Consider the following 23,420-nt stretch of genomic DNA (forward strand, 5'->3'; position numbering starts at 1 on the left):
CTCTCCCATATTCTTATCCAGAAGGTATGTACTGCACAAACTCCAACCTAGTTCTATCAACAATCACCGGCTGGGCGCAGTGCCTCACGCCTGTAACCCTAGCACTTTGGGAGGCTGAGGCAGGAGAATCACTTGAACCCGGGAGGCAGAGGTTGTGGTGAGCCGAGAACACGCCATTGCAGTCCAGCCTGGGTAACAAGAGCAGAATGCTTTCTAAAAACAAACAAACAAACAAACAAACAAACCACCACCAAGAGAGGGAAAAGAAATCTAATCCTTATAGACTTGACAGACTTTCAAGAGACACTAGTTTATCTCTTCTCTACACACGTATAGAATGAATCTCACTGTTTAAAAGAACTAAATAGACAAAAACTGCCCTCAATGCAATGAAGCAAAAAATCATTCTTGCCAGGTACAGTGTGGCTCATGCCTGTAATCCCAACACTTTGGGAGGCCAAGGCAGGAGGATCACTTGGGCCCAGGAGTTCAAGACCAGTCTGGACAACATAGTGAGACTCCATCTTTTTTTTTAGTCAGGGCTTCACTCCTGTTGCCCAGGCTGGAGTGCAATGGCACGATATCAGCTCAGTGCAATCTCTGCCTCCCAGGCTCAAGCGATTCTTCTGCCTCAACCTCCTGAGTAGCTAGGACTACAGGCAGATGCCAACACAACCAGCTAATTTTTGTATTTTTAGTAGAGACGGGGTTTTGCCATGTTGCCCAGGCTGGTCTCGAACTCCTGAGCTCAAGTGATCCGCCCGCCTCAGCCTCCCAAAGTTCTGGGATTACAGGCATGAACCACCATAACCAGCTGAGACTCTGACTTTACAAAAAAATTTAAAAATTAGCCAAGTGTGGTGGTGCATGCCTGAAGTCCCAGCTACTTGGGAGGCTGAGCCAGGAGGATCACTTGAGTCCAGAAAGTCAAGGCTGCAGTGAGCCGTATTGCACCACTGCACTCCAGCCTGGACAACAGAGTGAGACCCCATCTCCAAAAATAATAATAATAAAGCCATTATTTTCCATTAACAAAGAACCTAGTCTGAAGGTAGAGGAAACTAAACAGTAACAGATCTTAGTTTCTTTTTTTTTTTTTTAGGGTACATGTGCAGAATGTGCAGGCTTGTTACATAGGTATACATGTGCCATGTTGGTTTGCTGCACCCCTCAACTCGTGATTTACATTAGGTATTTCTCCTAATGCTATCCCTCCCCCAGCCCCCGACCCACTCTTAGTCTCTTCTTAAAAAAAAAAAAAAAAAGAAAAAAGAGGAAGGAGGAAAGAAGGTGGGAGTAATACTTTCATGAGTTCTTCATCGATAACTCAAGTAATCCTATGGAATTGAAATGAACCCTCATGAGTCACTGTCACAGATCTTTACCCAGTGTCTCCAACTAGCAGCACAGGTTCACCAAATTCCAATGCCCTTCCCACTAGCATCGCGAGTCTCCGCATGCCCTCAGTCCACACGATGTGGCCAAAGTTAGACTCCAATGTGGATATCTGAGTAGACAATTTACCTATCCAAGGAAAAATAAATATTTAGATTCTAATGAGTACAACTCAAATCATATTCCTCTAGGGATTTTGGCCCACTCACCCAGCAATTTTAGAACATTTTCTTTGGAGAAAAGAGATTGAGGACACAATTTTTTCTTGAAATGTTTCTCAAGGACTTCTTGAATCACATCAACTTCCTCCTGCTTCCTGACTCGACCTGCGAGAAGCATATAACCTGGGAGGAGGAGGAGGAAAAGGAGGAGAGGAATCATCAAGTGTCTACTGGGAACACCAAGGGATATGGAGAATATGGAACAACAGAAACTCTCATACGCTGCTGGTGAGGTAGAAATCTGAAGAACTAGGACAGCCTATTACAATTAACCATATACCTGCCCTATGCCTCAGCAATATGACTTCTAGTATCCCCAAACACCAGTGAACATGTGTGTGTCGAAAGACATATGCAGGAATGTTCAGAGAAGCTTTGTTCATAACTAAAAAATTAAAATGATCCAGATGTCCATAACCAAGAGAATGGATAAACAAACTATGGTGTCTTCATACAGTGGATTACCACATAAAAAGAAAAAGAAAAAAAAGAATGAAGTCCTGATACACATAATGGCATGACTGAATCTCACATCAGGTTTAGTGAAAAACCCAGAACCCAAAAAGTACATACTGCATGGTGTCAGCTAGGTGAAACTCAAGGACAGGCAAAATGCTGTTCAATCAGATTAGTAGTGATAATCAGACAGAAGTCAATTAGTAGTGACAGTAGTCAGGGTAGTGATTACCTCCACTGTCAAGAGACCTACTGAGTTATTGGAAATATTCTAAATCTTGGTCTAGGTGATACTTTACATGGGAAAATGCTTTACTGTATGTTACACCTCACTAAAAAAGTTTTGCTGGGCACGGTGGCTCACGCTTGTAATCCCAGCACTTTGGGAGGCTGAGGTGGGCAGATCACAAGGTCAGGAGTTTAAGACCAGCCTGGCCAACATGGGAAACACCATCTCTACAAAAAATACAAAAATTAGCCAGGCATGGTGGCGCTTGCCTGTAATCCCAGCTACTTAGGAGGCTGAGGCAGGAGAACTACTTGAACCAGAACCCAGACCCGGGAGGCAGAGGTTACAGTGAGCTGAGATCGTGCCACTGCACTCCAGCCTGGGCTACAGAGGGAGACTCTACCTCAAAAAAAAAAAAAAAAAAAAGAAAGAAAGAAAGAAAGAAAGAAAGAAAGAAAGAAAGGAAAAAAGTTTTTTAAAAAGTATTCCTCTATGTAAATATTCTTTACAAGTAGAGAAAAAATCTCTTGTACTAGTTTTACATACTCTTCTTACTTATTAACTAGCCCACTAATCAATCATCAGCACTTTTCAAATCAGAAGATTCCAAAACACTGCGTATCCTATCATCAGCACTTTTCAAATCAGAAGATTCCAAAACACTTTGTATCCTATCATCAGCACTTTTCAAATCAGAAGATTCCAAAACACTTTGTATCCTATCACAAACAGTAACAAATTTTTCCCATGCATTAAAGGAAAACAACAAAACCTGAGTCTCAGGTTACATAATTTTTTTTCTCTCAGAATGCTGATGTTTTCTGACAAATCAGCTTTCTGTATGTCTGTAAAGCACTAGCCAGACTACCTGTGGTGACACTGCAGAAAAATGTCCCACAAAGCTACCATCAACCATTTGCCTAACTCCCAAAGAGGCTATGTCCATATCCTGACTCCCACATGTGGCTACCTGAAGCAAAGAGTAAGAAAACCTTAGCAACCAGTCCTTATTAGCATGAAGGCCTGCAGGAATAAGATCACTTACAAAAGCTGTTAGAACGGGAGGGAAAGAGGCTCTCTGGAATACCTAGTCAAATGTATCCATCAATCGCAATTTGAGGCAAGATTTGTTTTAATAAAAAGTTTGACATTTAACATAACTATATATTGAGAGCATTTGACTGAAAACACACCATCATTGGCTAAATGCTGTAGCCAGTCATACTCCTTCTCGGTCTGCTCAGCCAATCTGTATCTTTCAGCCCATCGGAACAGATCACGAAGGGTGATGAAGCCCTGCTTTCCAGCAAACACTGAAGAACTTCTGCGATAGGACTGTTGAAGTATCAAAACAAATGAAAAGGGGCATCAGCTGCAATGCATGGTAAGTTTTTAGTACAACGCATATAAAATTCATAACAAATTTATGCTCCCATTTAAATGATTTCATTCCACTGAATAAGATTAATTTTTTGGCCAGGCGCGGTGGCTCAAGCCTGTAATCCCAGCACTTTGGAATGCCAAGGCGGGCGGATCACAAGGTCAGGAAATCGAGACCATCCTGGCTAACATGGTGAAACCCCGTCTCTACTAAAAACACAAAAAATTAGCCGGGCGTGGTGGCGGGTGCCTGTAGTCCCAGCTACTCCGGAGGCTGAGGGAGGAGAACAGCATGAACCCGGGAGGGGGAGCTTGCAGTGAGCCGAGACTGCGCTACTGCACTCCAGCCTGGGCGACAAAGCGAGACTCCGTCTCAAAAAAAAAAAAAAAAAAAAAAAAGATTAATTTTTTAATGTAAATAACTTGTAATATTCTGAGGAAAAATGTTCAAATTCATGTTTAAATTAAGAATATAAAATGGAATTCCACATTTCTTATGCCACACAGAAAAAAGATGATTAATAGTAATGCAAATGGGCGCAGTGGCTCACACCTGTAATCCCAGCACTTTGGGAGGCCAAGGCGGGCGGATCACAAGGTCAGGAGATCGAGACCATCCTGGTCAATATGGTGAAACCCCGTCTCTACTAAAAAGACAAAAAATTAGCCAAGCCTGGTGGTGCACGCCTATAGTAGCAGCTACTCAGGAGGCTGAGGCAGGGGAATTGCTTGAACCCGGGAGGCGGAGGTTGCAGTAAGCCGAGATAGCGCCACTGCACTCCAGCCTGGCGACAGAGTGAGGCTCCGTCTCAAAAAACAAACAAAAAGTAATGCAAATGGTGGCAAAGATGCAGGAAGATTAGTGAAACAATGTGGAACAATAATGGTAGGAGTCTTCATTATTATTAGCTTTCTAAAAAGAAGTTTGACAATGTATACTTTCTGATAAAGAAAACTTTTAACCCCATAAGATAAATGGAATTTTTAAAGATCAGCTGTAGCTTTGCAGTTGACTAGGGGGAGCCACAAAGAATGGATCTCTTTAATTATGTCCATTCAAGGACTATATCCATTTAAAAACCAAGTTTTTAATCCATTTAAAAACCAGTTTTCCCTAAGCCAAATTACATTCTAAACAAAATGCTTCAATACTATACACAAATACAAAATCATCATATGTAAATATCAGAAAAATTTTAATGATGTAAAATTGTTGATTGATTAAAAAAAAAACTAAAAATATATATTAGTGGGAAGCATTTAAAAGACCTCTACTTGAAGGCCAAGAACTGTGGTTCACACCTATAATCCCAAAACTTTGGGAGATCAAGGTAGGTGGATCCCTTGAGCCCAGGAGTTCAAGACCAGCCTGGGCAACATGGCGAAACCTTGTCTCTACAAAAAAAAAATGTAGCCGGGCATGACGGTGCACATCTGTGGTCCCAGCTACTAAGGAGTGAGTAGTCAGAGATGGGAGGATCACCTGAGCCCAGGAGGTCAAGGCTGCAATGAGCTATGATTCTGCCACTACACTCCAGCCAGGAGAGTAGAGTGAGACCGTGTCTTGCAAAAAATAAATAATAAAAAAATTAAAAACAATAAAAAATAAAAAAAATCTCTACTTAGAAAAATACATCAACAGACAGATTCTTTTTTCTAACAAAAGAAGCCATGAAATTTTGATCACCAAGTATAATCAATACATTCCATTTGAAACTAAGTACCTGAAGATCCAGCATGACTTTAACCAACTTGCTGCAATAGGAGGGTGGCAAACTACACCGCTTGTGCAAGATTGTTTCCAACTCGGAGCTAGGTAACTCATCAAAGTGCAATTCCACAAACCGATTCCTGAAGGCTCTAGAAAGGACCTAGACAAAGCACAGGAAGAATGCAGTAAAAGGTGCCTTTTAATTTCCAATATGGAGGCTCTGACATTCACCATAAAATATTAAAGGAGAGGTAAAAACATTTCATTCTTACTACGAAAAATCTACGATCTGATGTGTTAACAAATTGAAGGAAGGAGACAAATGCTACATACCTTTCTGCCTCCATAAAGTCCTGGGGGATTTTGGGTGGCAAAAAGCATAAACCGAGGGTGTGCTTTAACAACTTCCTGTGTTTCTGTTACGAGCAATTCACGGTTATCATCCAACAGCCTATTCAGCGCCTCTAACACATCAGTAGGGGCCAAATTTAATTCATCTAAAATAATCCAATAGCCTTTTCTCATAGCATCAATAAGAACACCTAGGAAGAAACAAACAGCAAGAACTAGTGTATAAATCAGTACAAAGTTTTAAAATGCGTTATGTACAAATCAACAAATCCTAGGTTATCATCAAATTTCAAAGCAAATTACTTTCTGTAGCTAGTCTTGCCTCAAAACAAATTATGACACTGCAGATCAAGGAGGAACAATTTTCAATTAAAATAGTCCCTTTTCTCCCCACAGAAAAGAAGCCAAGGCTGAAAATACCTCATATTTCTTGTGTAATCTTTCCCCTGCAGTCTAATTTCATTTAAATCACCACATTCTGTTGACTATTCCCAACTTCCTTTTGGCTAACACTAACCCCATTCTCTGAATTCCTAGAAAATAAAGCAGCAGTTCAATTCCCCTCTTGAAAACTGGCCCTAGTCCTGTATACAGCCAGCAAGATTAGTAGAACCTAAAGAAAGCCAGCACCTTATGCATCACCCCTTAACTATCTTAGCTCAGGCATCAAGAAAAGCCGGCTGTTACAGCAAAGGTCCATGTGCCTCAACTGGAAAGGATGAAGAATATTACTTAAGGAAATGTGTGTGAAAGAATAAAACACCTATGTCCATGGAATGGAATCTTAACCCTACCTTCTTTAAAGACAAGCTTCCCTGAGGAGTCAGATGTGTAACAACCAATGTACTCCTGAATATCCGTGTGTTCGTGATTATTAATACGCACACAGTGGTTGCCAGTAGCTGCAGCCAGCCACTGGATCAGACTTGTTTTACCAACTGATGTCTCTCCCTGAATCAGCACTGGATAGGTTCTGTAAAAGATTAGCCAATTAAGCAACTTAAAAGAACAAAAAATTACAAAGCTGAGAAACCAGAACTGAGTATTGGTTTGTTTTGTTTGACAAAGGGTTTCACTCTGTCGCCCAGGCTGAAGTATGGTGGTGCAATCATAGCTCACTGCAGCCTCGACCTCCCAGGCTCAAGTGATCCTCCCACCTCAGCCTCTTGAGTAGCTGGGAGTACAGACATGCACCACCAAGCCCAGCTAAATTTTGTATTTTTTGCAGAGACAGAGTCTTTCCGTGTTTCCCAGGCTGTTCTCAAAACCCTGGGCTCAAGTGATCCGACCGCCTTGGCCTCCCACAGTGCTGGGATTACAGGCATGAGCCACTGCACCTGGCCAAGTACTATTTTAGTTTTTTCTTTTTTTTTTTTTTTTAAAGAATAACGACATCATTTAACAGCATCATTAAAAGAGCATTTTTTTCTTTTTTCTTCCCCCTTTTTACATTTCTGGAAAATGCAAGAAGCAAAAGAACATTTTTATTCCTATACACTGAGAAGTTTCTTTGTAAAAATTATTCCTCAAAAAATACTAAGGAAAGCAATTCCAACTATGCTGGCAACATTTGTAAGAAACTATAAGTAGAACTTTTAGCCATTTACTGAATAATTTGTGGTATTTATCAGCAAAATAACAAAAGATAACTTTAAAGACAGATAAAATCATCTGCATCCATAGTGCTCCCTCCAAAGTTGCACAACTAGAAACAAAGTTTTCTACCAGGAAAAAGTTACAGTACTGACTTTTGTAAGTAATTGTTCAGTTGGCCAACGAATAAGAATAAAGCTCTTTGAAAGTTAAGGAAGTTAGACCAAAATGTCATCAATGCCTATGCCTGTATCAAGTTCGGGGCAGCAAGAAAAAAGCCCACACACCCTGCAGAGACAACTCGGACTATATCTCTCAGGTTCAGCTTCACAGAAGATGTCAGAATGTACGTCTCATCTATTGTAGGCTCCTTGTCTCCCACCGCAATCCAGTAGCCTTCAACCTGGATAAGCCGACCTCCTTTTGGCTCTGGAATAGGCTGAAAGACACAGAAGTTCAAGGAATAACCCACAGTTGTACATTCTTTCAGAGAAGGGCATAAAGTAGGAAAACAGCCACTTGTTGAACAAGCTGTCTTGTTCTGCATACTTTCAACATTAAAACTGGATGAAATATGAACATAAAATTATGAGGAATGAGAACAAAATGGTGTTATATATTGGTTTTAAAACTGAAGTGGAGTAGGTGGGTTTGGAAAAAAACTGAATCAAAACAAATTCCCAGAAGGTTTATGTACCAGTTCTCTTCTCTCACATATCAAAATGCCCACTCAAAGTATTTTTATCAAAAACATGAATTTCATATAAACCATGTTCCCCAAAAAAGGGCCAGTGTTGTAGTAAGGAAGGAGGTTTTGCACTATTATACTCTGGATTGCCTAGAAGACATTAAAAATAAAACTGACTTTTCAGAGCAACTAGCCCATTAAGGATAATATTGTTGATGATGGCATAACTTTGCTGAGATATGGTTTATTAGTTTCGATTATACAAATTCCCATTTTTATAAGTAAAAAAATGGTTAAATGGTGGTCAAATCTATAACTATGGAAAAGTACTCTTCTAGAGCATTTGGTCCCCAGATTTCAAGCTACACGTCTACGCCCTGCTTTTAAGGCCTCCTCAGTTGAGTTGAGAAGCAATAGGGGGAGAGGAGGAAGGATCTTTTTAAGTTTCTATCACACCCTGAGGCATACACACACAAAAAGACCAACTGGAAGAGACGGGTATTTGATTACAATAATGGTAAAAGCAAACCTGAGTCTTTACTCAATGTTTTTACAATTTACCAAAAGTATTTACCATGTGTTACTTGTACGATTTTTTAAAAGGCTGAGTCCAAAGAAACTCCAAGTCCCAAGGGCTCTCTCTTCCTAATGAATAAGCAATCAACATGTAAACAAGCCAATTTACATGTTGATTGTGAGCAAGTTTCTCTCAGCCTCTTTCAGTCCCATGCTATTCTGTAATTTCCTGTCAAATCCAAAACGGCTATTGTTTATAACAGTGCCCCCACTACTGCCTCCTCAAAAAAGATCCAACCATCAATCAGAAGGTATAGATTGTACCTAACTGTGTAGTTAAACTATGCAGATAGTGAAACTATGGTGTACCCATCCAGTGAAATGCTATGTGGCCCTTAGAAGGCATGTCACAATGAACTCTGGTACAAAAACAAAAATATATCCAAGATTCAGATAGGTTAAAAAGGAAAGCTACAGAATATTCTTATGGGCCGGGCACGGTGACTCACGCCTGTAATCCCAGCACTTTGGGAGGCCGAGGTGGACGGATCATGAGGTCAGGAGTTCGAGACCAGCCTGGCCAACATGATGGAACCCAGTCCCTACTAAAATTACAAATATTAGCTGGGCATGGTGGCATGCGCTTGTAATCCCAGCTACTCGGGAGGCTGAGACAGGAGAATCACTTCAGCCATGGAAGGGGAGAATGCCGTGAGCTGAGATTACACCACTGCATTCCAGCCTGGGCAACAGAGCAAGACTCTATCTCCAAAACAAAAGAAAAGAAAACAAAACAAAACAAAAAAACAATATTCTTATAAGACAGTCCCACTTACATTAAACGCATATTACGATTTTTTACAATTTTACAATTTACCTCAATAAATCAACATATACATACCAAAATTTGGATATGTAAGAAAATAAAATATATACATTATACAATTTATCTGGAAAGATTATCCACAGTATTTAAATCTCCAAATAGCATGCTTATTGGAAACTTTCACCATCTAAACATATGTTTCTGTAATGTTTAAATTTTTTGCGACAGATTACCTTTATAATTAAAAAGTTATGTGAAAAAAAAAAACCAAACAGCTGAAAATCTGGTAATTCAGCCTTTCAAGTGTAACAAGTCAAAAATAACAAAAGAACATACCTGCTTCAGCAGACTCTTGACATTGCCAGGGACAATGTGTTGACAGATGAGCTTCTGAACTATTGGGTGTGATGCCCTGTCAAGCTGTGTTAAGAAACCCAAACAAAAACCCTAGAAAGAAAAGACAAATATGCATAATGCTAAATAACCTTCTGCAATACAACCAAACTTATTTCCAGAACAAAATTTAACCTCTTGGGTGATGCTGCTTCCCAACTTTTAAATATAGTAAGGTGGTAGATAAAGGGAAGGGTAGGCCAGGCATGGTGGGTCATGCCTGTAATCTCAGCACTTTGGGAGGCCAAGGCAGGAGGACAGCTTGAGCCCAGGAGTTTGAGACCAGAGTGGGAACACAGTGACACCCTGTCTCTATGTATAATTAAAAATAAAAATTTTAAAATAAAAAGTAAAATATTTAATTTAAAAGGGCAAGGTAGATCTGGTAAGAGGTATTATGGGCTGATCTGACTAACTGGAAAGCACAGGCAACCTGGCATATGCATCCCTATTCCTTCCTTCCCATGAACCCCTCCATTAAGCTCATATCCTGTCAAAGAGACTTCAGAAAGACCTCATAGAGTGAGCGCTGAACGCTGCCACATGGATTGGAGGCTGCAAATCGCAGGGCTCGGCACAGAGTCCGAAGGCTGTAGTGAGGTCTATGGCCAGTGCCATCCACCAGTTTGGTCCCAGAATCTTTCCGCAAAGCTGTGTAGAAGCTACAAATAGAATAAAGGTCAGGCAATTTTATTTACTAATAAGTATCCAGTATTATCAATTCTCTACAGAAAACCCAAAGGACATTTTTTAGATCAGAAATGATCATGCACACAACTTCCTAGGGCATGCATCAAAATATCTTAGTCTCTTTTAAACCTACTTTTCACATACTCAGAGATATCTTTCAAAATAAAAAATGAACACCTATCTATTTCCTTTGGGAAACTGGGAAGTGCAATGTGCAATTCCTCTAGCAAAAAGGTACTGATAAAGAGAGGTGAGAAGCTTCTGTGTTCCAGAGTCTGTTCAAGCTTAAGGGACAAAGAAAGTTCCTATGCAATCTAAAATGGGGATGAACAAAGACATGGCAAACAACGCATGGTGTTTTGAAAGGCTACGAATATGGCTATAATTAGTACTGACAAAACGTTAAAAAGCAGGAGGATACGATGGCCATTACTATTGTCACTACCACACTTTAGAAGTCCAGATGATGACAGGATGGGAAAAGTTTCAGACTGAAACATGAAGGTCTTGCACTTTGTGAAATTTGTGATCAATTAGCACCACAAGATCAAATGAAACCAAGTATGCATGCATCACAGATGAAATTCAAGTTCCTGCCCAAATGAGCTTTATCTTGCCTCTTTGCTAGCTAACAAAATATTTTTGTAGATAGCAAAAATACACAAATATTTTCAAAATATTTTTGTGTAGAAAGAACCTATGTTTTGGAACTGGGTTTTTAATATATGGAATATATACTACTTGTACTATCAGTATTTTATAAGTGCCTAATTTTATCCTTTATCTACCTCTTTAGATAAAATAAGGCACTTATACAAGTTTACCTTTAGCATCTGGAATCTTAACTATACGTATTTACACTTTTGTCCAAATATTCTTGGCTAACAAAGAGTATTCCAATTTAGGGTGTGGTGTGGTAAACCATTCTGAAGCATTCTAAACATATGCCTTGTTGACTAATCTATTTAATACAGGATTCAGGACCAGGTGCTGTAGCTCATCCCTGTAATTCCAGCACTTTGGGAGGCTAAGGCTGGCGGATCACTTGAGGCCAGGGGTTCAAGACCAGCCTGCACAACAAAGCAAAGCTCCTGTATCCAAGAAAAAAAAAAAAAATAGAACTCCAAGTCTTCATTTTCCTACACCCTACTCAGCTTTATATGTTTTCACTTATCACAACCTAAAATTACAGTACCTGACTCCTCTAGAATTAAAGCTCAATGAGAAGAACCAGGATTTTTGTCTGCCTTACTCATAGCTATAACCCTAGCACCAGGGCACTCAATAAGTATTTGTATTAAGGAAGAGAAAAAATACACAAATACACAGTAAAACATTAATATCACCCTATTTCAATCCTTTTACAGGGAATTCTTTCTGGAGAACACACAATTAAGTTACTGGCCCACAATGACACAATTAGTTTCTCATAGAACCAATACTAGAATTGAGGTTGTCTGACACAAAAGATTGCACGTTGTCCATATGGCATACAAAAAACAGGAATAACAGTCTCAAATTAAAGCACAAGCCACGTAACTACTCTATTATTTATTAGGCTAAGCTTCCATTAATTCCAAACCTGACACAATCAATTATATTAACCCTTTTCTCCTTACATCCCACATAGCTAGTATAAATATTGCAAATAGAAAAGCAACCTTCTTCAAGACAGATTCAAAACGCAAGCCATGTACATCTCCAAGAATTCAAACCCTCAGCTATGAATATAAAGGTAATCAGGAGAGCATTATCTGATAGTTTATATCTTCTCATAGGTAATGATTCATAGCTTTCTATGTAATTTCCTTAGAAAAACCTGAAGGAGTTCATATCAGGTTCCAACTTTACAAGAGAATCTAAATAATAATCCTGCCATCAGTTTTCTCAAGTTAGAAGTAAAAAAGAATATATATTTGTGTGTGTGCACGAGTAGCACATTTTCATGTTCAGAGAAAGAGCTTATAAAGACATACCAAAGGGAACCTACTTTATGATTCCTTGCACTGTATTCTTGTTCACACTCAATCCTTTCAGATAATCTACAATAAGAACCTGTAAGTCTTCTTTGCTTTCTAATTCTTCTACATAAAGTTCTGTGAACCTGTAAAACAATACATAATAAACACTTTTTAGGAAGTTAATATAACTATGTTGACAACAGAAAAACATGAAACAGAAAAAGCTGTGTCAGCTCATTTTAACTGCTTGCAGTATAAAATGTCTTTCAACCTGATATAGAAACTTAGCATAATTAAAGGATAATGTAACCATTACCAAAAATATACCATTATTGCTTCTTCTATGCAATAAGTCTTCTACGTATAGTCCTTACAAGAAGAAAAAGATACAAAAGCCGGGTGCAGTGGCTCACGCCTGTAATCCCAGCACTTTGGGAGGCCGAGGCCAGTGGATCACGAGGTCAGGAGATGGAGACCATCCTGGCTAACATGGTGAAACCCCGTCTCTACTAAAAATACAAAAATTAGCCAGGTGTGTTGGCGGGTGCCTGTAGTCCCAGCTAATAGGGAGGCTGAGGCAGGAGAATGGCGTGAACCCAGGAGGCGGAGCCTGCAGTGAGCCGAGATTGCGCCACTGCACTCCAGCCTGGGCGACAGAGGGAGACTCCATCTCAAAAAAAAAAAAAAAAGATACAAAAATAAGAATTAATTATCCTCATTTTCAAGTGTTTTTTATCATAACCGCCTATTTAAAAAAATAAGTGCAATAAAAAACAAGCCCCCTCACCATCAAAAACAAAATGGTTGAAGAGAAAACAACTACTTTAATGTAGTTTCTAAAGCTTCCCTAACAAGCTTTTATTGCTTTATAATGAAGAGAGAGGATCTAATAAAGTTACTATTTTAAAACTCAAAATGAAGTAAACGGTTACCAACAATAAATCTGGTCATTTATTTTTTCCCAAATGTTACATACATAAAACACCAACAACTAAGTACCTTGTTCATGTCAGTGCTTAGTGGTGAAAAATAAAAGAAACTTTAAAGGTCTTTTCAAATCATTAGCCTCATCCAAAGAGGATTGTTTTCCTAAAATATGCGTATACTGGTATATGTTTTCCTGTTATATCGTGTTATGAAATTTTTCTAATAGCCAAAAGATTACCTGAGGAAGGAAAGATTTTTATTTTCAACAATATCCACTGTCATACTAACACAAAGGGAAAAATTCTCCAGTGTTCTGAAGATTCCCATATGCCTACCACCTACAGAAAGCAGAGGAATACGACAAATAAGGTAATAAAGATTCCTCTATCAGCGGCAATTTCAAGCATTGCTCTAAAATCCGGTTACATTAATATTACCAATCTATAAATAAAGAGAATCTAAAAACGAAGTCTTGGTAATCCCAGCACTGTGGGAGGTCGAGGCAGGCAGATCTCTTGAGCCCAGTTAGAGACTAGCCTAGGCAACATGGCGAAATCCCATGTCTGCTAAAAATACAAAAACTTGAGGCCGGGCGCACTGGCTCACACCTGTAATCCCAGCACTTTGGGAGGCTGAGGCAGGCAGATAACAAGGTCAGGAGTTCGAGACCAGCCTGGCCAACATAGTGAAACCCAGTGTCTACTAAAAAAAAATAGAGAAATCAGCCAGTCATGGTAGCATGCACCTGTAGTCCCAGCTACTCAGGAGGCTGAGGCAGGAGAATCGCTTGAACCCAGGAGGTGGAGGTTGTGGTGAGTCAAAATCGCACCACTGCACTCCAGCCTGGGCAACAGAGCAAGACTCTGTCTCAGAAAAAAAAAAAAAAAAAAAATAGCTGGGTGTGGTGGCATGCACCCATAATCCCGGCTATTCAGGATTCTGAGGTGGGAGGTGGGAGGTGGGAGGTAGGAGGTGGGAGGACTGCTTGAACCGGGTACTTGCAGTGAGCCAAGATCACGCCACTGCACTCCAACCTGGGCAACAGAGCAAGAACCTGTTGCAAAAAAGGAAAGTCTCCAAGAACCAAACCCTCACCTGTTTCTTATTCCTGGTGGGAGATTTCTTTTGCCTACATCAGTTGCTGGATTCATACAGGCAAATAAACGGAAGTCAGGATGCCGAACCAGTGGCTCTGTTAAGAGAAAATTACAAATTCTCAACAAAGGTATGATTATCTAATTCCACAGAATCCCAGGCCCAGCCAGCCTGATGCTGGCTGCTCACACCATCCTTGTCTTTTCTGAAACCCCACTGAAATAACTTTCCAGACCTATGTATTCAGTCTAATCTTATACTGCGGTCTTTTGTGGTATGTTTATTCACTGTTATTTATATTTTATCAACCATTCACCTGTTATTTTATAAGTGTGTCTATTATCCACAACTCACCTTGTCAAATTATATTATTCTTCTTTGCATTCCCCATACCACCCAACAACAGTTTAATGCACTTTACAGAAAATTAATATCTAAAGAATGAACAAATTCCATTGGGAGGCCCATATCATCCTTCTAACAAAAAAAAAAAAAAAAAATCTCACTCTAAAGCGGCCATAGGGCTTGACACCAAGTCAAATCCCAAGGGATTCAAGTGCTACCTGTGTCTCCTCGATCCAGCAACACCAGGGATCCAGAAGATCCTTCAAGCAAACCACTCAGACATTCTAGTATTTCTGGAGCAGCCAAGTTAATCTCATCCAACAAGATCCACTCTCCTTTCTTTACAGCCTGAGCTAATGTACCCTAGAAAAAGATAAAATGTTAACAATGTGTCAAATAAAGGCACACTTGCCAAGAACAGTTATGCAAGCAGGGTTAGAAATAGAGGCGGGGGAAATCTTTCCTACTTGATGGGCCTATACCTTAACTGGCTGATAGCAGATAGGCAGAGTTAAGGCCAAGTTAATTTTTTAAATGTCCAAAAAGGTCAAGGGAATATCTTTGAGCCTAACAGAGAGATGCAATAAACTAAATCCTCTCATTATGTGGATGGTCAGGTAAATAGCTTACACTGTAGTCAGGTGTTTAAAGGCACCCAAGTGACTATTAAAACTCAAAATATAGGGTCAGGCTATACCAAGATTAGACAAATGTCTAAATCCCAGAGTGTTTAGTGATTGTCATACACTGCCTTTCACACCTACTGAAGATTAAAATGCAACATCCCTTGGCTTTAGTACACTGGTGTTATCTCTTCAAATTCTATTTCCTAGAGCAATAAAAACAAATCTAATAATCTACTCAGTTGACACATCAGAAACTATTTTACTATTAAGCTGCTTTATGCTTTTGTTTTCATGCTCATTCTAACAAAGAATCTACTACAAATTTAACTGAAAAATATAAAACAGAACAAGTATATTAACTCCGGTATATTACTAAGTCATAAAACATAAGCCTTGTTTTGAGAACACAACAATTTAATTGGTTTTAGAAATAATCCTATTAAGAATAATTCTGGGCTGGGTGTGGTGGCTCACGTCTGTAACCCCAGCACTTTAGGAGGCTGAGGTGGGCGGATCACAGGAAGTCAGGAGTTCGACACCAGCCTGACCAACATAGTGAAACCCCATCTCTACTAAAAATACAAAAAATAGCCGGGCATGGTGGCACGCACCCTTAATCCCAGCTACTCAGGAGGCTGAGGCAGGAGAATCGCTTGAACCTGGGAGGCCGAGGTTGCAGTGAGCCGAGATCCTGCCATTGCACTCCAGCCTGGGTGACAAAAGCAAAACTCCGTCTCAAAAACAAAAAAAAGAATAGTTCTGGGGCCCGGGGCAATGGCTCATGCCCGTAATCCCAGCACTCTGGAAGGCCAAGGTGGGTGGATCACCCGAGGTCAGGAGTTCAACACCAGCCTGGCCAACGTGGCAAAACCCCGTCTCTACTAAAAATACAAAAATTAGCTGGGCGTGGTGGCACACACCTGTAATCCCAGCTACTCCAGAGGCTGAGGCAGGAGAATTGCTTCAACCCAGGAGGCAGAGGTTGCAGTGAGCCAAGATTGCGCCATTGCACTCCAGCCTGGGTGACAGAGTCAGACTCTGTCTCAAAAAAAAAAAAATAATAATAATTCTGATGACCAAATTTTCCACACCCATAATGTATGGTTGAGTAGACCTTCTCTGTTACTAAAACGTCACCAAGTAAGACTCCTGCTTCCTCTAGGGCTTCATCTAAGGACTGTCAGAGAAACAAACTTTTTTTAAATGACCAAGCCACAAATATTTAACCAAGTTGATCCTTCCTACAGGGTCACAGGACAGCAAACAGTAGAGATGTCCATGCCCTGGGATTAAAATTGGGGCAATGAAGTGAACGGGTCCAAATCCCTCTCTCACATCCACACACTCTTTCCCCGGAGACACACATGGCGAGAGAAAGAATCCAGAGTTCACTAGCTGTCATCAATTGCATCTTTAAAAATAATAATAGATCCAGCAATCTCGCTTCCAGATATTCCCCCAAAAAATCTGAAAACAGTATGTCGAAGGGATGTCTGCAATCCCCTGTTCATTGCACCACTATGCACAATAGTCAAGATATAGAATCAACCTATGTCTCCATCAACAGATGAATAAAGAAAATGTTGTATGTATACATATATACAAACAATGGAATCCTATGGAATCTTATTCGGCTTGAAAAAAGAAAGAAATTTTGTCATTTGCTATGATATAAATAGAACCAGAGAATATTATGCTAAGTGAAACAAGCCAGGCACAGAAAGACAAGTATCGCATGTTCTCACTTATATGTGAAATCTAAAACAATGGAACTCAAAGAAGCAGCCAGCAGAATGGTAGTTAGCAGAGGCTGGAGAGTTAGGGAGTACAGAGTAATGAAAGTACAAAGCCTTGGCCAGGCACGGTGGCTCACGCCTGTAATCTCAGTACTTTGGGAGGCCAAGGCTGGCAGATCACGAGGTCAGGAGATCAAGATCATCCTGGCTAACACAGTGAAACCCCATCTCTACTAAAAATACAAAAACAAAAAATTAGCTGGGCGTGGTGGCATGCACCTGTAGTCCCAGCTACTCAGGAGGCTGAGGCAGGAGAATGGCGTGAACCCAGGAGGCAGAACTTGCAGTGAGCCGAGACTGTGCCACTGCACTCCAGCCTGGGGGACAGAGTGAGACTCTGTCTCAAAAAAAAAAAAGAAAAGAAAAGAAACTACAAAGCCTTAATTAGACAGAAAAAAAAAAGCTTTCTTCCCTTTGAGATATATACTGCATAGCATGGCGACCATGCCATAAATAATAATGTCTTGTACATTTCAAAATTACTAAGGCAGTACATTTCAAATGTTCTCACTACAAAAAACGGTATTTGAGATGATGAATATTAACTAGCTTTAGTTATTCCATACCGTATTCATAAATCATAACACCCTTTTGTACCCCATGAATATATACAATTATAATTTATCAATTTGTACTTTTAAAATTTTTATTTAAATAATGATGGTGCTCATTAAGATCTTATAATTGCCATAATTACCATGAAGGACACTTTTCAAAATCTTCCCCCAAAATCATTATTTCATTAAGACAATTCAAAATAGTAACCTGCCTGAAACATTGTTTTGCATAAAATCAACGTTCCCATAAGCTAAATAACAAAAACAGAAATACCTCTACAAATGCGAACAATAAGGTATTTTCAGTCATTTTCATCTGTTGTTGGGCATGGTTGAGTCTAAGACCAAATGCTTCCCATTTCTCTTTTATGAGTAACCCTAAAAAAGAAAGGCAAGAATTTAGCACACATTTTGAACTGTAATATATACAACTTTTAAACAAACAAATACAATTAACAAAACACACAAAAATTAAGCATCTTACACAAAACACTAAGTCTAAAAACTTGTATAATGCTAGCAAAATGCCAGACATGACACTAATTAGCCCACATGTATGAATATATATGTATTAACTGCCTCATTTATCCCTCACAACAACCCTCTGGACTAGTTATTTTTATTCCTGCTTTACAGATAAGGAACCACACAGAAGTAAACTAAGCCAGCAAAAGCCTCTTGGCTATGGAATCTAGCTCCTTAGAAATAAGCTTTTTCTGAGGAAATGTGCCTTACTGACCACTAAATAGTACTTGCACATCAGCATTACCAGTCAACTGTTTTTGTGGAAATCACGTGAATAATGGGGCACAATACTTCATAATTAGTCACTTCTGCCAAAGTCCTAGAAAGCTCCAATTTGTATTGCTTGACTCTTTCCCAAAACTAATATGTTAACTAAAGCCCAGCCCCATGCCCTCCCCCATGGCAGCCTGGGTCACATCCTTACCAGTTTCACCGTCTTTTCCATCCTTGTTAACAGCAGACTTGTGTACATGCTGCATTAGTCTCAGGAGATCATGCCACCGTTTCTGTCTGTAACAGGTCTGAATGTGCCCCAAGAACGTAAAGTTTTGTTTCTTGGAAAATGTCTGAGCAAAGAGTTCCTCAAATGCCTCCCGTAAGGGTAGCCAAATAAGCTTATGGTCCACCGGTTTATAACTGAAACAGACACAGGTAAATGTGATTCACAAACTTCTGAAGTTAACAGAAGTTAGAAAGCATTGCTCAGAAAATAGGAGTAGGTCTCAGATTTCATTTAATTAACGTCAGAAATACTACTGAAATATTTAAAATCTACGTTACGGTTTTAAATTGTAATCTGTTTTCCCCCATTGCAAGCATTTGAAGGGCCCATAATGAAGGTAAAAACTATTATTAGATAAACAGTGTTATGAAAAAAACTAGCCTAGCATGGCTGCTCACATCTATAACCCCAGCACATTGGGACACTGAGGTGGCCAGATCACTTGAGCCTAGGAGTTCAAGCCCAACCTGGGCAACATGGCAAAACCCTGTCTCTACAAAAAAATATAAAAATTAATCAGGCGCAGTAGCACACACCTGCAGTCCCAGCTACTTGGGAGGCTGAGGTGGGAGGCTTGAGCCCAGGAAGTGGAGGTTGCAGTAAGCCAAGAACACGCCACTGCCACTCTAGCGTGGGCAACAGAGCCAGACCCTGTCTCAAAAAAATAAAAGTAAAAAAAAATTGAAAGTCCTACTTGAATAGTAAAATTCATATCATTTATTTTACCAACATGTCTAAATAAATATGTATAGGGCATAATAAAAAACCATCCATATTTCATTAAGGTTGACCAAAATCCAAGGAAAAATAAGTATCTGAAATTGATTTACTTATGTAAATTAAACACAGTCCACACATTATCAGTTAGGAAAACGAAGAGTAGGAGAGAGCAACAATGATATTGCTTTCAATGGGATAAAAATTAGGGTAGGGCACGCAAAAAAAAAAAAAAAAAAAAATCTTAGCTATTGCAATGGTTTGTGGTACTCCAAAGCTCAACTTGTACTTCTTAGTATTTAGATTCTTTGTTATTCCTTAGCATTAAATTCATCTGGCTAAGGAGCTAGGAAATTAACTTAAATTTGAATATTTGGGGGAGGTAAGAGATAATTTTTTACAAGGTTGAAAAACATTGCTCTAGCTTAAACATACGATGTCTAAGAGGCACTAGTTATTCCTAGAAAATCTTAAGTACCCAATTTTGTGTGGCATACCATTACAATTCAGGAAAAATGAGATAAATCTTATTTTCATGAAAAATAATTTAAGTTGAGAACTTAAAAGGTACCAAAATATGTTTCACAACAAACATAAGGGAACTGATGGATTACTGCTGACTCACTGGCCTAGTGAGGGAGAAACAATGAGATGAGTAAAACCCAATGGCCTGATACTGAGCATCTGAATCTGAGAGTCCCGTTCCAAAGAAAAAAAGTTGAAGAGGAACGTCAAACTCACTTTCACTTACTCATAGCACTAATACATTAGCATAGGCATTACTTTAGTCCATTTATTAAACAAAAAATGTACTGAGGCCAGGCACAGTGGCTCATGCCTGTAATCCCACCACTTCGGGAGGTCAAGGCGGGAGGATCCCCTGAAGCCAGGAGGTTGAGACCAGATTGGGTAACACAGCCAAGATCTTGTCTTCATAAAAAATTAAAAAATTAGCTAGGTGTGGTGGTGCACATTTGTAGTCTCAGCTACTTGGGAGGCTAAGAAAGAAGGATCACTTGAGCACAGGAGTTCTAGGCTACAGTGAGCTATGATAACACCACTGTACTACAGTCTGGGCAACAGAGCAAGAACTCATCCCTTTATAAAAATTTTTTTGAGCACCTGCTATACATGTTAGCCACTGAATCAACAAGACCCACAAGGTCTTACTCCTGTGTAGCTTACAATCAAATGAAAGTGACAATAGGCCAGGTGTGGTGGCTCACGCCTGTTAATCCCAGCACTTTGGGAGGCTAAACAGGTGGATTGCTTGAGCTCCAGAGTTCGAGACCAGCCTGGGCAACATGGTGAAACCCTGTCTCTACAAAAAATATAAAAATTAGCCAGGCATGCCAGTGTGCCCCTGTAGTCCCAGTTACTTGGGAAGCTGAGGTGGGAGGCTTGTTCAAACTCAGGAGGTCAAGTAGTAGCTTAAGTGCTATGAACATAGTGTAGGGTAAAAGCTGAATGGGTGATGTGAGTTTTGGTAATTTGAATATCACAGTCAGGAAAGGCTTTGTTGAGGAGGGGACATTTGAAGGATACCTAAGTCAAGCAAGGATGTGAGCTAAGCATTATCTGTGGGTGCAAGGAGGCCATACAGAAGAAATAGCAAGCATTTACGTGCAAAGCAGAAGAAAGTGGTTGGAGCTCAGCAACACAGGGGAAGGTGGGAGATGATATCAGAGAAGTACCACTGTCAGATTATGAAGGGCTGTACAAACCAAACATTTTATTCTAAACCTTTGTATTTTATCCTAAATGGACTGAGAAGTTCAGTGGAGGAACCTGAGGAAGAGAGTGAGACCAGACTGGGTTACAAAGCAAGACCTTGCCTCCATAAAAAATTATACTTTATTTGGCTGGGTGCGGTGGCTCACGCGGTGGCCCAGCACTTTGGGAGGCAGAGGTGGGCGGATCACGAGGTCAGGAGATCGAGACGATCCTGGCTAACATGGTGAAACCCCATCTCTACTAAAAATACAAAAAAAATTAGCCAGGCATAGTGGCGGGCGCCTATAGTTCCAGCTACTCGGGAGGCTGAGGCAGGAGAATGGCGTGAACCCGGGAACGGAGGTTGCAGTGAGCCGAGATCATGCCACTGCACTCCAGCCTGGGAGACAGAGTGAGACTCCGCCATACACACACACACACACACACACACAAAATTATACTTTATCTGATTATACTTTAAAGGATCATTGTAACTCCTAAACAAAAAAGACTATAAAAAGATTAGGAGTAGAAGCAAAGATAAGAGATCAACGCAGTGGACTAGACAGTAGATAAACTAGAACGACAACAGTGAAAATGGTGAGAAATTGAACAAAATATGTGTCATTTAAATAAGATTGCTTGTCTTTTTATTTATTTAACTTTTTATTCTAAAGATAAAGTCTCACTATGTTGCCCAAGCTGGTCTCGAAGTCCTGGCCTCAAGCAATACTCCCACCTTTGCCTCCCAAAGTGCTGAGATTACATGCATGAGCCACTGCTCCTGGCCAAAATCGCTAGTCTTGAAAATAACAGTATAAATGGGATCCAAAGTTAACTGAAGAAGCAGAGTAACGGTTAAGAACACAGACACTCAAGACTGCTTAGGTTCAAATCCTGGATCTGCCATTTTCTTGAATAAGTGACTTATCTCTCTTTGCCTCAGTTCTCTCATGTTTAAAATATAGAGAGTAACAGTCTGTTGTCTCACATGGTTTTAAGAAGACCAGCTAAGTTAACACAGAAAAAGGACTCAAAACAGTGCCTGGCACATAATGACTGCCATAGAGAGTTAATAGATAATTAATACAATTATTAATGTCTCTGTTATTATTGATCTATTGAATTTATGAAAAAGGCAGCTTAATATTTCAAAGTAGACTGAGTTCCTTAAAGAAAACCTCATTCAGGCCAGGCGCTGTGGCTCATGCATGTAATCCCAGCACTTTGGGACGCTGAGGCAGGCAAATGCCTTGAGGTCAGGAGTTTGAGACCAACCTAGCCAAAATGGCAAAACCCCATCTCTACTAAAAATATAAAAATTAGCCGGGCCTGGTGGCGGGCCCCTGTAATCCCAGGTACTCAGGAGGCTGAGGGAGAAGAATCGCTTGGGCCCGGGAGGCAGAGGTTGCAGTGAGCTGAGATCACGCTGCTGCACTCCAGCCTGGGCGACAGAGTTAGACTCCATCTCAAAAAAAAAAAAAGGAAAGCTCATTCATTTAAAGCTGAGCACAGTATTACCTAAAGCCCTTAAGTCAATACATATTTCAATACATGAAAAGATGAAAAAACATACATTTCAAAAAAGAATAAACAAAACAAAATCAACTGCAACTGCAACACAAATATTCAATGGGAACCAACCTGACACCTCAGAGAACTGAGGATATAAACTACAACCAAACAACTAAAGAGCAAGATTTTCAAACTGTCTTCTGCAAAAAGGCACCTTAGGAGCCACTTAAATGCCAAGAAGCAGCAGGTCCATAACACCTGCCTTCATGGAAAATAACTTTGCTTATATCTGTTACATATACTGGAACCACATGTAAGCATTCATGTGAGAATGGCTACACAAAATTATAACATGTGAAACAACAAAAAGTGTAAAAAGAATATAAAATGTACATGCTGAGTAATTAGAATGATAAGCCCTTTCTCTTCATGTCATGGACAGGGTTCTGAGTTCAAATTGTATGCTCCTGCCATATGCTCTTCTGGGCAGTTTCTTTTAAAGACTGTTCTATGGGTGGGTGGCAAGGAAGATGAGGATTGGCTGCTTTATTACTATTTCTACAATATCTTTAATTTTCCTCTATTTTTTTTCTTCTTTCATTGCCAAGCTCTCCAGGGTAACCGGTCCTTCTCAATATATCACTGTTTCTCCCTCAGAGGCTGCCCCTCTGAAGCCCATTCCCTATAGTAAG

General features: G+C 39.9%; 1 protein-coding gene across 6 annotated transcripts in view; it reads right to left on the reverse strand.

Moving 5' to 3' along the window:
- Nucleotides 1–23,420, reverse strand: part of MDN1 (midasin AAA ATPase 1) — a 189,084-nt gene that overhangs the window by 101,738 nt on the left and 63,926 nt on the right. For all 6 annotated transcript variants that reach the window (XM_055391822.2, XM_019029484.4, XM_055391823.2 and 3 more), the window contains 14 exons: nucleotides 18,706–18,917; nucleotides 18,031–18,134; nucleotides 14,996–15,140; nucleotides 14,433–14,529; nucleotides 12,440–12,553; nucleotides 10,274–10,421; nucleotides 9,703–9,813; nucleotides 7,624–7,775; nucleotides 6,538–6,716; nucleotides 5,726–5,934; nucleotides 5,406–5,552; nucleotides 3,495–3,636; nucleotides 1,605–1,739; nucleotides 1,386–1,524 (listed from right to left, as the gene is read on the reverse strand). In XM_055391822.2, the coding sequence (XP_055247797.1) occupies nucleotides 1,386–1,524; nucleotides 1,605–1,739; nucleotides 3,495–3,636; nucleotides 5,406–5,552; nucleotides 5,726–5,934; nucleotides 6,538–6,716; nucleotides 7,624–7,775; nucleotides 9,703–9,813; nucleotides 10,274–10,421; nucleotides 12,440–12,553; nucleotides 14,433–14,529; nucleotides 14,996–15,140; nucleotides 18,031–18,134; nucleotides 18,706–18,917 (2,034 nt within the window). The remainder of the gene's footprint in view (nucleotides 1–1,385; nucleotides 1,525–1,604; nucleotides 1,740–3,494; nucleotides 3,637–5,405; nucleotides 5,553–5,725; nucleotides 5,935–6,537; nucleotides 6,717–7,623; nucleotides 7,776–9,702; nucleotides 9,814–10,273; nucleotides 10,422–12,439; nucleotides 12,554–14,432; nucleotides 14,530–14,995; nucleotides 15,141–18,030; nucleotides 18,135–18,705; nucleotides 18,918–23,420) is intronic.

The sequence above is a fragment of the Gorilla gorilla genome, chromosome 5 (genome assembly GCF_029281585.2).
Source record: "Gorilla gorilla gorilla isolate KB3781 chromosome 5, NHGRI_mGorGor1-v2.1_pri, whole genome shotgun sequence".
Taxonomy (NCBI): domain Eukaryota; kingdom Metazoa; phylum Chordata; class Mammalia; order Primates; family Hominidae; genus Gorilla; species Gorilla gorilla.